The sequence below is a fragment of the Lynx canadensis genome, chromosome A3 (genome assembly GCF_007474595.2).
Source record: "Lynx canadensis isolate LIC74 chromosome A3, mLynCan4.pri.v2, whole genome shotgun sequence".
Classification (NCBI taxonomy): domain Eukaryota; kingdom Metazoa; phylum Chordata; class Mammalia; order Carnivora; family Felidae; genus Lynx; species Lynx canadensis.
In genome coordinates this window covers 82,164,151-82,179,018 of record NC_044305.1, presented here as the reverse complement: position 1 = coordinate 82,179,018, position 14,868 = coordinate 82,164,151, and the positions used below count along the sequence as shown (strand labels likewise).

Here is a 14,868-nt window from a genome sequence, read left to right as displayed (position 1 = left end):
TTCGAAACAGCACTTCTGTATCTTTTGGATAAATACCTAGTAGTGCAATTGCTGGGTCATAGGGTAGTTCTATTTTTAATTTTTTGAGGACCCTCCATACTGTTTTCCAGAGTGGCCGCACCAGTTTGCATTGCCACCAGCAGTGCAAAAGAGATCCTCTTTCTCCACATCCTCACTAACATCTGTTGTTGCCTGAGTTGTTAATGTTAGCCATTCTGACAGGTGTGAGGTGATAACTCATTGTGTTTTTGATTTGTATTTCCCTGATGATGAGTGATGTTGAGCAGTTTTTCATGTGTCAGTTGGCCATCTGGATGTCTTCTTTGGAGAAGTGTCTATTCATGTCTCTTGCCCATTTCTTCACTGGATTATTTGCTTTTTGGGTGTTGAGTTTGAGAAGTTCTTTATAGATTTTGGATACTGACCCTTTATCTGATACGTCGTTTGCAAATATCTTCCCATTCTGTCGGTTGCCTTTTAGTTTTGCTGATTGTTTCCTTCACTGTGCAGAAGGTTTTATTTTGAAGAGGTCCCAATAGTTCATTTTTGCTTTTGTTTCCCTTTGCAAGTATCATCTTTTAAAATCACAAAGGACAAAACTGAAAATTATGAATAGATTTTCTTAAAAAAAATCTACAAATTCTGGATTTTTTTTTTTTTGAAATTCTTAACACAGAAGTAGTCCGAGTTAGAAAGGAGGTATGAGGGACTGGGCAGTATGGAGGCCATCTGGTCCAGGAAGGAATCCTGCTCCGTGAAGGAATCCCTGGGGCTGGTTTTTTAGTTAGTCCTGGCAGTTTCATGTACATAAATAGAACCTAGCTTTCAGCATTTTCTGAAGAATGCTTTAAATATCAAACTTAGAATGTTGGTAAAGTGTGTTGACATAAGCAGCGTTTGATTTTACCAATCTTGTCTAAAATATTTTTATTTTTTTTAAAGTTTATTTATTTATTTTGAGAGAGAGCAGGGGAGGGGCAGAGAGACGGAGAGGGAGACTCCCAAGCACTGATAGTGCAGAGCCTGAAGTGGGGCTCGAACTCACAAACCATGAGATCATGGCCTGAGCCAAAACCAGGAGTCAGATGCCTAACCAGTTGAGCCACCCAGGTGTCTCTAGTCTAAAATATTTTTAATACAGGTTTCAGAAGTTAATGATTCTTTTTTTTTTTTTTTTTAAGGGTAGAATTCCAGGTGGATGTTAGGAAAGGAACATAAAAGCCCCTTCGTTGGAGGATTGCTATGAAATAATCTGATCTTGAAATTTGAAGGAGAGATTTATGTTTCATAAATAAAGGAAATTATATTTCCTTTCATTCTTTCCTTGGAAGTAGAAGTTCACTGATAGAGATCACGGGTGGCATTGCCTGTCTTACTTTTATAGAATTGTGTCCTATTCAGTGATTCATGAAAAGGGCTTTTGCTTTTGGTTGCAGTTTTGGCTTCTGAAGCCATTCACGGGCTTTTCAGGAGTCCTCAAGTGAGCTATTATTCTTGGCTTATATTTTGGTTGTAGAGCCTACAGTGCGGTATGCATTTTATTAATGTGATTTTCTTTTTTTTTTTTGCAGTGATTATTTATTCAAGTTACTTCTGATTGGCGACTCTGGGGTTGGAAAGTCTTGCCTCCTCCTTAGGTTTGCAGTAAGTTGAAATTGAAATGCCTTTAAAGAAGTTTATGCTGTGTTTTCTAGGTAGTCAAAGGATTAAACAATTTTATTCAGAATAAAGTAGTTCTTCCTGAATTTATATATTTGAAAGTCTCCAAGTATACATTCCCAGTGATATGTTGGACTCTTAAGCTCTTGATTTTAAAAGAAATTCAGCAAAGTGTGATTATAAAGTTAGAATGTCTAACGCTCTTGGTAGAGTTCAAATAGTTGGCTTGTGTTTAAGTGACTTGATGAAAAATGAATCTTCAAGTAAAATTTTAGTAGGATAAAAAAAGAAAGAGCAGGGCCTGGTACACTTTTTTTTTTTTTCTTTTTTCTTTTTTTTGACAATGGCATAGTCTGTATGCTACACTTCACAAACAGATATGTAACTTTGAACCTACTGAATAGAATCCACAGTCTTCTATAGTCTTTATCAACTGCCTTCAAATTTAGCATGTTTTCCTTCTCACTGTCTAGGTCATTGGTTCTCAGAGTATGGTCCAAAGACCCCTGGGGATCATCAAGACTTTCTCAGAGGGTCCATGAGATTAAAACTTTTATCCTAATAATACTAAGCCATTAGTATTTACTAACTAAGTATTTACTTAGTATTAAGACAAAAGACATTTGCGTTTTTCACCGTGTTGACATTTTCTCTGATGATGCAAATGCAGTGGTGGGTAAAACCTCTGGTGCCTTAGCACCACATCAAGGCAGTGCTAAGTGCCAAACTGTACTCTAGTCAAAGTATTTACTTGTATTTACTCATGGGATGGCGGCAGGGGAGTCAGGGGTGATTTTCACTTAAGAGTGTCTTTGTTGAAAACAGTGAAAATGATTAATTTTTAAAAGTCTTGATCCTTGAGTATTCTTTTTTAAATATTCTGTGTGAAAAAATGAGGAGAACATATAAAGCACTTGAACTGCAGACTGAAGTATGTTGGTTGTCTTGAGGAAAATAAAAACACTTGTATAGTTGTTTGAGTTGTGAGCTGAACTAGCTCCTTTTTTCTTTTTCTTTTCACTTGTTTCTTACTTGAAAGAATAGCTGACAAACTGTAGTTATGTAGAATTTGGTGGTATTGGGCAGACATTTTCTCCAATGTACTGAGACTGTCATTTCAAGGAAAATAACTGATAGCATTTGCTGTATGTAATGAAATTTAAGCTTTCAGGGGAAAATTAGAAATTTAGAAAACTTGAAATTCACTGTGAACTTGACAGCATGTCATACTTGACTTTTCTGATTGACAGTATTAATACCACTTAAAATATATGTTATATATATATGTATATATGTATATGTGTATATACATATAAAACAGTTAATGAAACCAAGGGACCAAGCTAAAGAGCCACCTATGTTTTATTCTAAGGAACTACTAGAATAGAACATAGGTGGCTCTTTATCTTGTGTGAAAATATTTCCTAATATGGAAACAAATCAGGGAAGAAAAGATTATTAATTTGATTGCATTAAAATTAATGTCAAGCACTTAAAAGTGTTAAAAAACCAGTGATACTAGCAAAAAAAATATACATGAGGAGGGGATATTCTCAATATATAAAGCAAATGTACATATTAGTATGAAAAGGGTATTTGTCATAATGGGAATATGGGCAAGTAACATGAGTGAGCAGTTCACAAAAGAAGAAATAAAAATTGACAAAAGTTCAATTTTATTTGTAGTTAAAGACTTTAAAATTAGGTAGTACTTTTTATTAAATTGGCAAATATTAAAATCAGGAATCATCCATAATAGTAAATCAGTAATCCTGGGTATGTGGGAAGAATCTGGCATCTCTTGATGAAAATGGTTATAGCCTGAGGTGTCTGTTTCAAAGAAAATCCTCTCTGGGATGCCTGTTGATCTAAGCCACAGGTTTCAGTACTACCCACCTACATGGTAGCATTTAAGAGAATACTGATTCCTGGGCCCCTAGAATAGAGATGAGCTGCAAAACGTATAATAAAGAAATGTACAGGGACACCTGGGCAGCTCAGTTGGTTAAGTATCTGATTGTTGATTTCGGCTCAGGTCATGGTCTCTGCAGTTTGTGAGTTTGAGCTCTGCATTGGGCTCTGCACTGACAGTGCGGAGCCTGCTTGGGATTCTCTCTCTGCCCCTCCCCTGCTCTTGCACACTCGCTCACTCTCCAAATAAACTTAAAAAAAAAATGTATAATAAGCTATGGGAGCACAGAGGGAAGAAACTCTAAGAATTGGCCAAGGAAGTTGAGGAATGTTTGGACAGTCAGTATTGCCTGAGCTCAGAATTGAAGAATGAATAAAAATTGTAACCCGGGGACTGGGGATTAGGAGGTATGCAGAGAGAGATGTTGAAAATTTGGACAGAAGGAAGAACATGTGCAGTGGCTCAGAGGCATGCAAATAAGGCACATGTAGGGATTTATAAGAATTCTAACAAAGCATTCGTAAGTATTTCCAACAAAGCATCTATCATGTAGGAGTGCTAAGTGAATGTTCATTGCACTCATTTTCTTCTCTGTCCACTTTCTGTAGTATCTGATATTTATTAGACAATCAATTGAAAACAAATAAGATTTTTAAAACGTTTGTTCATTTTGAGAGAGTGTGCACGAGCTGGGGAGGGACAGAGAGAGGGAAGAGAGAATCCCAAGGAGGCTCCATATTGTCAGTGTGAGCCTGATGTAGGGCTTGATCTCACAAACCGTGCATGTCTAAAAACTGGACATTTTGCAGGGCACCTGGCTGGCTCAGCTTGGTGGAGCATGCAACTCTTGATCTCAGGGTTGTGAGTTGGAGCCCCACATTGGGTGTGGAAATTACTTAAAAATAAAATCTTAAAGAAAAACTGGACATTTTATAAAGTAACAGTGCCATTGTGAGCTTACAAAAATGAATAAATATCCCAGATTGTCTCAGAAATGTGGTGTCACAGTTGGTTTGAATCAGGATTCAAGCATGTTCTATACATTCCATTTGGTTGTTTGCTGCTTCATCTAAGTTGTTCCAACCTTTTTTATTTATGTCTTTTACTTTTTGCAGAACCTGGGTAGTTGTCACATAGATTTTCCAACATTTTAGATTTGTCACTTTGCTTTTTTGTGGTGTCTTAAAACTTGTTCCTTTATCCTTCTTGTTACAGTAATTGGAAGCCCCAGAACCATGCTGTTTTTATGGTAGCTATGAGCCCCATGTAGTCACTTGAATTTAAATTAATTAAATATGCATAAAATTTTCAATTCAGTTCCTTGTTCTCCATTAGCTTAGTGGTAACTGTATTGACTAGCAGTTTGTAGAACCTTTCCATCATCAAAGAAAGTTCTGTTTGACAGGGCTGCTCTTAATAGATTTAGGCCCATCTTTGTTGGCAGAATACTTCATAGGAGTTACCTTGTGCTTGCTAAGATTATTCAGTGAGTTTAGGTGGTGATAGCTTGATCTCTCCTTTCACATATCTTTTCACAAACATTTTCAGTTAAAGAGAAAAAAAAAAGTTTTGCTTCCATTCTAAATAAAATGTCATGGCAGATACTTGAGAAAAATAGGTATAATTTTAAAAGTTTATTGAGTTAAACATTGTTCATGCAAAAACTTGTGCATAGGTGTTCATAAAGCAACATTATTCGTAATAGCCAAAATGTGGAAACAACCCAAATGTCCATCAACTGATCGATGGATGACAAAATGGCTTATATCCATACAATGAACTATACTCAGCCATAGAAAGGAATAAAGTACTGGTACATGCTGTAACATGAATGAACCTTGAAAACTTTATCCTGAGTGAAGGAAGCTAGACATAAAAAGCCACATATACATGATTCCACTCACATGAATGTCCAGAATACACAAAGCCACAGGGACATAAAGTGGATTAGTAGTGGTTTCTGGGGTCTGGGGGAGAGGAGGAAATGAAGAGTGACTGCTACTGGGACAGGGTTTCCTCTTGGGGTGATAAAAATGTTCCGCAATTAAATAACGGTGATGGTTGCACAAGCTTTTAAAAGTCATAACTAGGAGATAAAATTGACTTCTACAAAAATGGAAGAAGAGAAGGACCTCCTTCCTTTGTGGCGAATACATTGGATGGAGGGTCACGGAGGGGAATGAGTGTTCTGCTGATTAACAATTAGAAACATCACTTGTAATCATTAAAAATATGAAACCTTTTTCTATATGATGTATGTAAAGAATTTGCAAACAGATGTTTGATAAAATTAAAGAACAGCTGTTAAGAAAATCCTAAGAAGAAACTATTAAATAGTGCGTTGTAATCAGAACGCAAACTGAGTATTGGGATGGAGTAGCTGTTCTCAACATGTTATGCTTTATAAACTTTATCAACTTTATAGATAAAAGTTGAAATTGTATTTTCTTATTTACTTTATTGAACATTAATTTTATTAACTTTTTTCCCCTTTAGGATGATACATATACAGAAAGCTACATCAGCACAATTGGTGTGGATTTCAAAATAAGAACTATAGAGTTAGATGGGAAAACAATCAAGCTTCAAATAGTAAGTCATTTTTAGACTAGAATTTGTTTTGGAAATTATTTTGGTAAATTTAGAATGTATTTGTTATGATCTTCAGAATCTCATGTACCTGTGGTAGAGTGGGAGAATCAGAATTGTTTAGGTTAAAAACGTTTTCTCTAAGATTACATTCCTAATTGAATTTTCTGTTCATAAAGCAGAGAAATACGTTTTAAGTCAGAGAAATATGTTTTTAGTTCTTTTTCTTGTGTTTTTATCGGGGGGCGGGAGGAAGGGGGGTCTAAGTTGAAGTTTACCTTGTCCTAATAGTGAAAGTAGTTTGAGTATTTTCTGATGCCTTACCGTGCTGAATACTGTGGAACATTAAAAGAAATGTAGGAGAGGGTCTTCATATGTGGCTTAGATGAGGAGTTTTATTTAGTTCTTTTGTATTTATTAGTTTATATGTACCAACTCTGTAGAAACAATTTTATTGGAAAGGAACTTAGCTTTTCTAACATGTTTCATAGCTCAGAAAATTAACGCCAAGAGATTTAATGACTTGCCCACAGTTACTGGCAGAACCGAGTGACTCATTGCTCCCTTTTTTCAGTATTTGGTGCCCTTGTGGCATCCTAGTCCGCTCATCCATCCTTCCATCCCCAACCCCGAATTAAAAGTAGGCAGTTGTGGTAGTTCAGTTATATCGGCTTTGTATGGGTCTGGGTACTGCCAGTGTACACATCAGTGGTCTTTAAAAACATTAATTTCTGAGTATCTTTTGGTGTTGGTGTAGAAAACCAGTGACTGCTGCTTTTCTGGATTTGGAGTCAGAAAGAAAACTTGGATTTATTGTCTTCGTTCCGGTATTCACTAGTCAGTCGTGTATTTAACTCACTTCAACCTTTTTCCTGGGACTTCCCTCTTCTATGACCATGATGATACTTGATTTACTAACTCGTAAGGTAGTTGTGAGAACCAGACCCAGTAGCTCTGTGTATGTGGATACAATAATGTGTGCGAAAGGCCTTTGTAAACTTCTGGGCATTATGTAAATGTTACTGGTGATGTGACATACCCAAATAAATGGATGTTTGATTCCTTCTTGTTTTTTTAGTTGCTCCCTTTTCTTATCTGCCTTTGATAGCAATAGCTTTAAATACTTTCCACCAGTGAACAGATTACCTTCTATATTGATTTTTCCCATTGTATGTGGAGTGCCAACTTTATACTTGGTAGCACAAAGACTGTTTCAAAAAAGAAGTACTCAAGCCTCTAATCTAATTACTGGTGTGAAATGATTATGTCATGTGTGATCACTGGTCTTGGTAAGCTTTGAATGTCTATTTGTGAAACATTCATTTATTATGACTTTACTGGGCTAGAAGGCATCTTACAGGTCATTCAGTCTTCCTTTCATCTTCAGTAGGAATTTCCTTTTGCTATCTGGTGTCCTTTTTTTTGAACACTTCTGGGAAGCAGCTAGTTCTGTTTATAAATAACTTCTGATTGTTTCTTTATGTTGAGCTAAAGCCAGTTTCCTTTAATTTCTCTTACTCCTCTGCCTTTTGGAGCTGCCTAAACACAATTAATTTGTTTTCTGTTGGCAACCTGCGCTCTTTAGATTGGTCTTATCACAACCTTCTACCTCTGAAGTCAGTCATTCCTTTCTGGAAGCATGCTTCCAGAACCTTTCACAATTTGGATCACTCTTGCATGATAGAAGTGCCTTTTATTAAGGTATGATTCCTAAAATCAAATATGAGATAAGAATCTAGCCAGTGTGGGCTACATGGGCTAAGTTTTCTTTTGATTTGGACTCTGAATTTTTTCCCCCTCTCCTGCACTTCAGGACTCATGCCCTTTCCTCATAATTAATCCATTCAAAAATAGATACGAGGTTACAGAGATGAAGGAAACAGAGTTCCATAGGAGGAGATTCCATTTCAGTGGGAGAGACAAATATGGAAAAATCAGTTACCCTGTGATTATGAGGGGTTATGAGAATTATATTACTAAGGGTGATCAATTAGAGAGGACGGTAGGTACTGTTAGGATGAAAACTCAGGAGTTTTCAGAGTGGCAAGGAGAGCAGAAATGTTACTCTTTGGATGTCATTGCTTCGACAGTCACAGTTATTTGTTAGCATTTATTCAGAAACAATTGCTTCCTTTTCTTGTCTAACTTTGCTATGTTAGTGAAAGGGCTGGTGGAAAAGGGAGCTAAGATTTTGTTGAGCAGCTTCTATAGTCAGGCTAGGCAGTTTATAAACATCAGTTCATTTAAACCTTTTAGCAGTTCTATAAGGTGATCTGTAGATGAGGAAACTGTTAAGTGACTCTCCCTAGTGTTAAATAACCAGGAACCTAGATTGGAAGTCAGGTTGGTGTGACTCCAAAGTTCTTGTTTCTCCACGGATATCTTGAAAGACTTTGAGGCTCCTTACTTGCACAGCATATCTAAATAGTCTTCTGCACGCTCCAGCTTAGTACTTTGGACAAAAAAGGTAATGAAGCTGTGGTGACTTTTTTTGGTTTGCCTTAGATTAACAGTTTTAACATTTTTTTTTTTTCTTACTGGAGCATGCTAAAGTAAATTACAGACATCATATTTTACTCCAAAAATACTGGAGTATGCATCTCTGTTTTACTATTTTCACCACTTTCACATCTAACAAAATTGACACTACTGCCATAATATTCTCTTAATATCCAAGCTGTATTCACATTTCCCCAAAATTGTAACTTGTTTTCAACAGCCCTATTTGGGCTGGCTCTTTAAAAAAGGAAGTGATTTCACTGAGTGCTCCTGAACCTTTAGTTTTGCCATTTAAGACACTAATGGAGATCAGCGTATAATTCATGAGCTATATAATCCAAAACTTTACAATTCCCTCCCTTAATTTAAAGGCTGTTGCATGTTAATCTCCACTTGCTTTAGGCATCAAGTCCGTTTTTGGTTTTTGTTTTCAATGGTAACAATTCCCATTTTGCTATTTCCCCATCAGTCAAGGTGTTATTTTTACCAGGTGCTTTTAGTGGGGTAGGTAGCTATTCTGATTACACACATATTTTAAGAAGATGTCATTGACTAGGAGCAATTCACACAAACTTACTGTTTTTCTTAAAACCAAGGCTTTTAAAATCTAACCATTGAGTTTGGCTCTTGATATTTTTAACAATTAGTCTTTTAAACCCAGAATCTTAATGTAACAACATAAGCATTTGTTTTCATTGTTTGAGTCTATATGGTTGAAGTGTGGCAAATGGCTCTTAAAATGAGTTTTCTAAAAGTATTTAGAATCATCTTCTTTACGTTGTTTTTCCCAGGACTGAGATAGTATCTTCCTGAGATGGTTAAAGTGCTATCGTGACTAGTAGTTATCTGAATTAGGTCCTTTCAGTGCTTTTCCATGAAGGTAAAATGTCCTAACAAGTGATTTTGTCTTATTTGTGAGAGTATACTGTTCAAGAGGTGTTAGGCTACTAGCTTTCCTAATCAGGTCAACCTGTCCGCCTTCATACTAAATGCCTTGCACAGTGCTAAGGCTGTAGGAAGGAATATCAAGAGAATGACATATAGTCTGTGACTCAAAGAACTCATCGGGAGCGTTACCACAAGCTGAAGTATTGGCACAACCTTTTCATCCTGAACCTTCAGGTATTTGGCAATTACCATGCAATCTAGTAGTGTGAGCATTGAGGGTTAACGTTCCCATGTCAAATCTTGATAATCTCCAAAGCTGCGTAAACAAAACTGTTCTCCTTCCTGCCCTTTCCCCCACCTCTTATTTAATGGAACTGTTTGGATTTCTTGATTGTTTTATAATAGTGGGACACAGCAGGCCAAGAAAGATTCCGAACAATCACCTCCAGTTATTACAGAGGAGCCCATGGCATCATAGTTGTGTATGATGTGACAGATCAGGTAAGTTCCAGGAGGAAGTCGTGTTACAGTGACAAAGTAGGAGGTTACTATTGGATAAATACCAGATTCTTTTACTTCGTGTATTTGGCATCAGTATTATTTATAGGGCAGAATACTTTGTCCACTCCCAAATAAATGAGTCACATAAAAAACATTTATTTTAGAGGCACCTGGGTAGCTCGGTTGGTTGAGTGTCCGACTTTAGCTCAGATCATAATCTCACAGTTCATGAGCTCGAGCCCTACAGGCTCTCTCTCAGCTGTCAGTGTGCAGCCTGCTTTGGATCTTCTATCGCCCCTTCCCCTCCTCTCTTTCCCTCTCTCAAAAATAAAATAAACATTAAAAAATACTTATTTTAAAGCAGTACTTTAAAAAAGAACAACAGGTATATTGTTACTTTTCTCCCCTCTGTTATACTAATAAATTGACCAACCAAAATTTTGTATTTTCCTTTAGCAAATAGAAAACTTAGTAATTGGTTTTACATTTGCTTGCAAGGGACTCTGCTTATATTTATTATGGACTAATAACTGATCATTCTGACAAGAGTTCATAGGGAGCTGTGGATTGTTTGGTGTATACTGTGTTCTTGGTTTTAGCAATTACTAATTACTTAGCAGCAATTTGCTAGTAATTTAGACGTCTCAGAGTTGCCAAAAGCAAGATTAGAGATCTCTGCGTCTGCAGGATGTGGTTCAAAAATAGGATGAGCTAGAGGACGATTCTTTTAAGAGGACCATGAGGATCTAAAAATTAGCTGTTACAAGAAGGTAGGAAGGAGGGTGTAGAGAAGGTGTGAATAATGTGGTCTGAGGGCCATCATTGTTCTTTTGATCAAAAAGAAAATTTCAGGGTCTTTTTTTTCTATCAAAGTATGAAAAATAAACTTTGAAAATTAGGATTTGTTTTTCTTGCGTCAAATGTTAAGTCTCGTCTCAACTATGAAATCATAGCTAATTAGGAGATAACTAGAATCATAGACTTTATAGAGTCCATGCCATTAGAAATATTGGGGGAGTAGTATCAACAGGAAAACAAAGAAGTGCTAATTAAAAATGTCTCTAGTCATTACCATGAAATACTTAAATAAGAAAATCTCCTTCCCCTAAATAGGCTTGTGGGAAAGGAAACAAGCATCTTTACCTTGGACTCATTTATTTAATAATACCTTTTGACATCTCTAGTATTAACACTTTAGGTAGGCTCTCTTGTTCATAAACTAAAATTGATCAAATGTCAAAACACAAGATTTTGTAGGTGCTTTTAAGTTGTTTATTCCAAAACAGATCTGACTGTAGTTTAATGATGAACTGTATTTCCCTCCTTTAAGCTTTCACATTCTAATGTCTTATGCATATATGTATAGTCATTGTAATATATCACTTCACTTTCTTCCCAGCACTTTAGTTACTGTTTTGTAGCTAGACTTGTCTACTTCTCAGGCCGGGAAAGACACTTCTGTTTTTATGTGCTTATTTAGAGCAGTTGTGTCCAGACTGTATGATCATTCTTAAAAATGTCTGTCTTCTTAGGAGTCCTTCAATAATGTTAAACAGTGGCTGCAGGAAATAGACCGTTATGCCAGTGAAAACGTCAACAAGTTGTTGGTAGGGAACAAATGCGATCTGACCACAAAGAAAGTAGTAGACTACACAACAGCAAAGGTATGTTTCAAGTTTGATTTTTCAAACTGCATTTGAAGGTGTTCAGTTTGAATTATTTATGTATGGGTATGGAGTCCCACAACAGCCACAACCATTTACAGCTTTTAAAATACGTGCACTGGAGAGGCATCTATCTGGTGGCTCAGTCGGTTAAGCACCCAACTCTTGATTTCTGCTCAGGTCGTGATATCATGTTTTGTGAAATTGAGCCCCGTGTCAGGCTCTGCACTGATAGCGCAGAACCTGCTTGGGATTCTCTTTGTCCTCCTCTCTGTCTGCCCCTGCCACACTTGCCTTCTCTCAAAGTAAATAAAAACTTTAAAAAAATAATACGTGCAGTAGCATATGCTGATAATGGCAGTTCGCGTAGTGTCTTTTCGGATTCAGCAAACTTAGTCCTTCCTTCACTCCCCGTTTCAGATGACAGAAATGCACTAAGTGGAAGAAACTTTGTGTTAATTAAACCTTACTATTCTCTTAGGAATTTGCAGATTCCCTTGGAATTCCATTTTTGGAAACCAGTGCTAAGAATGCAACGAATGTAGAACAGTCTTTCATGACGATGGCAGCTGAGATTAAAAAGCGAATGGGTCCTGGAGCAACAGCTGGTGGTGCAGAGAAGTCCAATGTTAAAATTCAGAGCACTCCGGTCAAGCAGTCAGGTGGAGGTTGCTGCTAAAATTTGCCTCCGCCCTTCTCTCACAGCAATGAATTTGCAATCTGAACCCAAGTGAAAAAAACAAAATTGCCTGAATTGTACTGTATGTAGCTGCACTACAACAGATTCTTACCGTCTCCACAAAGGTCAGAGATTGTAAATGGTCAATACTGACTTTTTTTTTATTCCCTTGACTCAAGACAGCTAACTTCATTTTCAGAACTGTTTTAAACCTTTGTGTGCTGGTTTATAAAATAATGTGTGTAATCCTTGTTGCTTTCCTGATACCAGACTGTTTCCCGTGGTTGGTTAGAATATATTTTGTTTTGATGTTTATATTGGCATGTTTAGATGTCAGGTTTAGTCTTCTGAAGATGAAGTTCAGCCATTTTGTATCAAACAGCACAACCAGTGTCTGTCACTTTCCATGCATAAAGTTTAGTGAGATGTTATATGTAAGATCTGATTTGCTAGTTTTTCCTTGTAGAGTTATAAACGGAAAGATTACACTATCTGATTAATAGTTTCTTCATACTCTGCATATAATTTGTGGCTGCAGAATATTGTAATTTGTTGCACACTATGTAACAAAACAACTGAAGATATGTTTAATAAATATTGTACTTATTGGAAGTAATATCAAACTGTATGGTGATAAGTATTGTTTTAATTCTTATGGTTAAAGGGAAATAGGGCCTTGCATTATACTCAAAACAGCCATTTGTGTGTGCAACCAGGGCACTGTAGACCTATCTTAGAGCAGCATCCAATATGCTTTTCAGATAATATATCCAGTAAATGACCTAGGGAGGCTTCTGTGCTGTATAGGGATTTAACCAGGCTTAGTGGTTCAGGGAGACTAAATTATATGGAAAACAAGTTTAGAAGGTATGCTATCTAGTCTCTTATGTCTGATCCTTCTCGAAAACCATTTGAAACGGCTTCATCGATCAACATTTTTGTTAATTCTTCTGCGGTAGAGGTGAAAAGCAGCACATTTTTCCTAACTGGCAAGTGATCAGACTAATGTTGTGTGCTGATACTGTTTCTTCAGTGCTCTGAGTCAGATGTCAACTATCTTATCCTCCACAACTGTATAATTTAGGTTGGAGGAGAGTTAAAGCATTAAAGTAGAAAGCAGGAAATTTACTATCGATTGCCCTAATTTTAGGAATCATATCCCTAAAAATTAACCAAGAACACAAATGCAGGGTGGGAATGATAAATGAAAACAATGTATTTATTTCAGTGGAATTTTGCACATGTGAAAAATTTTGTTAAAGAGCCTAAGGTTTGTTTTTATTGTGGGAAACAAAAATCTTTTGCTAACGATGGCATTTTGAGGTGGTAAAGTCAGAGGAGGTTTCCTTGGGGTTGAAATAGCAGCCAAAACATTCTTAGGCGCTTGGGATGTGGCTGTTGGCAACACATTTTACGGTGGGATCTTTAATCCAGTGATAAAATTTTAACTAAAAACAAGCCAAAAATGATAGGTTTCTTTATTTTCACTGAACAGGCAATTGAAATACATGGTACAAAAATAAGTGGTAAGATTATTGTAAAATGAAATGGACAGAATATTCAATTTAATTTTCCATCTGAGAATTTCACAATAAAATCATAGTTTACTTTGTATTATAGATGTGCTTGTTGGATCTATTCATCCTCGCATAAGGCAACTGAAAAATCCCTCAAGTTACCAACAGTTATATGGGTGAAGTTGTGTTTTTTTCGGAAGTTTGTTTTTTGCCTTACTGATACCATATAGAGGGGGAAAGAATTCAGAAGCTATTTCCTAAAACAGATGAATAATACAAATGTTAGTGTGATGCTGTGCACTTCAGTTTATACAGCAAGCTGTTCCAACTGTCAGCTTACTGGTGAGCTAGCAAGAAACATTACATGAACTTATTTTAAGATGTAAGCATATTTACATACTTATTTAGGTCTGAAAATCTAGTGTTCTTTCCCCCACAGCAGTCAAGACTGGGCTTCCCGCAAGATGTCTCCGAGTACAAACGCTTCAAGTAATAATTTGTTCATTTAATAAGGGGAATTCCCACTTGTCATATTTTAATGTCAGTGGCTTCCATGAATCAGCTATGGGAATAAGGGAAGTGTTCTAAGCCTGATTGGTCACAATCTCTGGGAAGTCCTTGCAGAACGATAGCCATTCTGGCCTGAGCAAAATGTCCCGTTCTTTGACTTGCGACTGAAATTGCCTTTAGCATGCATGCTGCCACTGCAGCATCTTTTAGGTCAACCCTACTTTATGTCCCCAGTTAAGCTGAAAAACAGCCCTGTATTGATACTGTCTCCTATCTGCAGATGAGCCTAGCCACGGAGCTGCAACACGAACCCAGGGCTCGAAACCGCCAGTCCAGCTCTTAGTACTACCACTTCCCCGTGGACTTCAATTCTACTGATTTAAAGGGACTACTAGGAAAGTTTACGACAGGTAACTATGGCTATGTCAGTGCAAGCTAATGCTGTCCTTC

At 36.8% G+C, this 14,868-nt stretch overlaps 1 protein-coding gene across 1 annotated transcript in view; it reads left to right on the top strand.

Annotated features, from left to right (window-relative positions):
- RAB1A (RAB1A, member RAS oncogene family) overlaps positions 1 to 14,010 on the top strand; it is a 30,896-nt gene extending 16,886 nt beyond the window's left edge. Inside the window, exons 2-6 of the mRNA XM_030310714.1 lie at positions 1,572 to 1,644; positions 6,068 to 6,163; positions 9,953 to 10,048; positions 11,581 to 11,712; positions 12,194 to 14,010. Of these exons, the coding sequence (XP_030166574.1) occupies positions 1,572 to 1,644; positions 6,068 to 6,163; positions 9,953 to 10,048; positions 11,581 to 11,712; positions 12,194 to 12,391 (595 nt within the window). The 3' untranslated portion in view covers positions 12,392 to 14,010. The remainder of the gene's footprint in view (positions 1 to 1,571; positions 1,645 to 6,067; positions 6,164 to 9,952; positions 10,049 to 11,580; positions 11,713 to 12,193) is intronic.
- Positions 14,011 to 14,868: the final 858 nt, after the last annotated feature.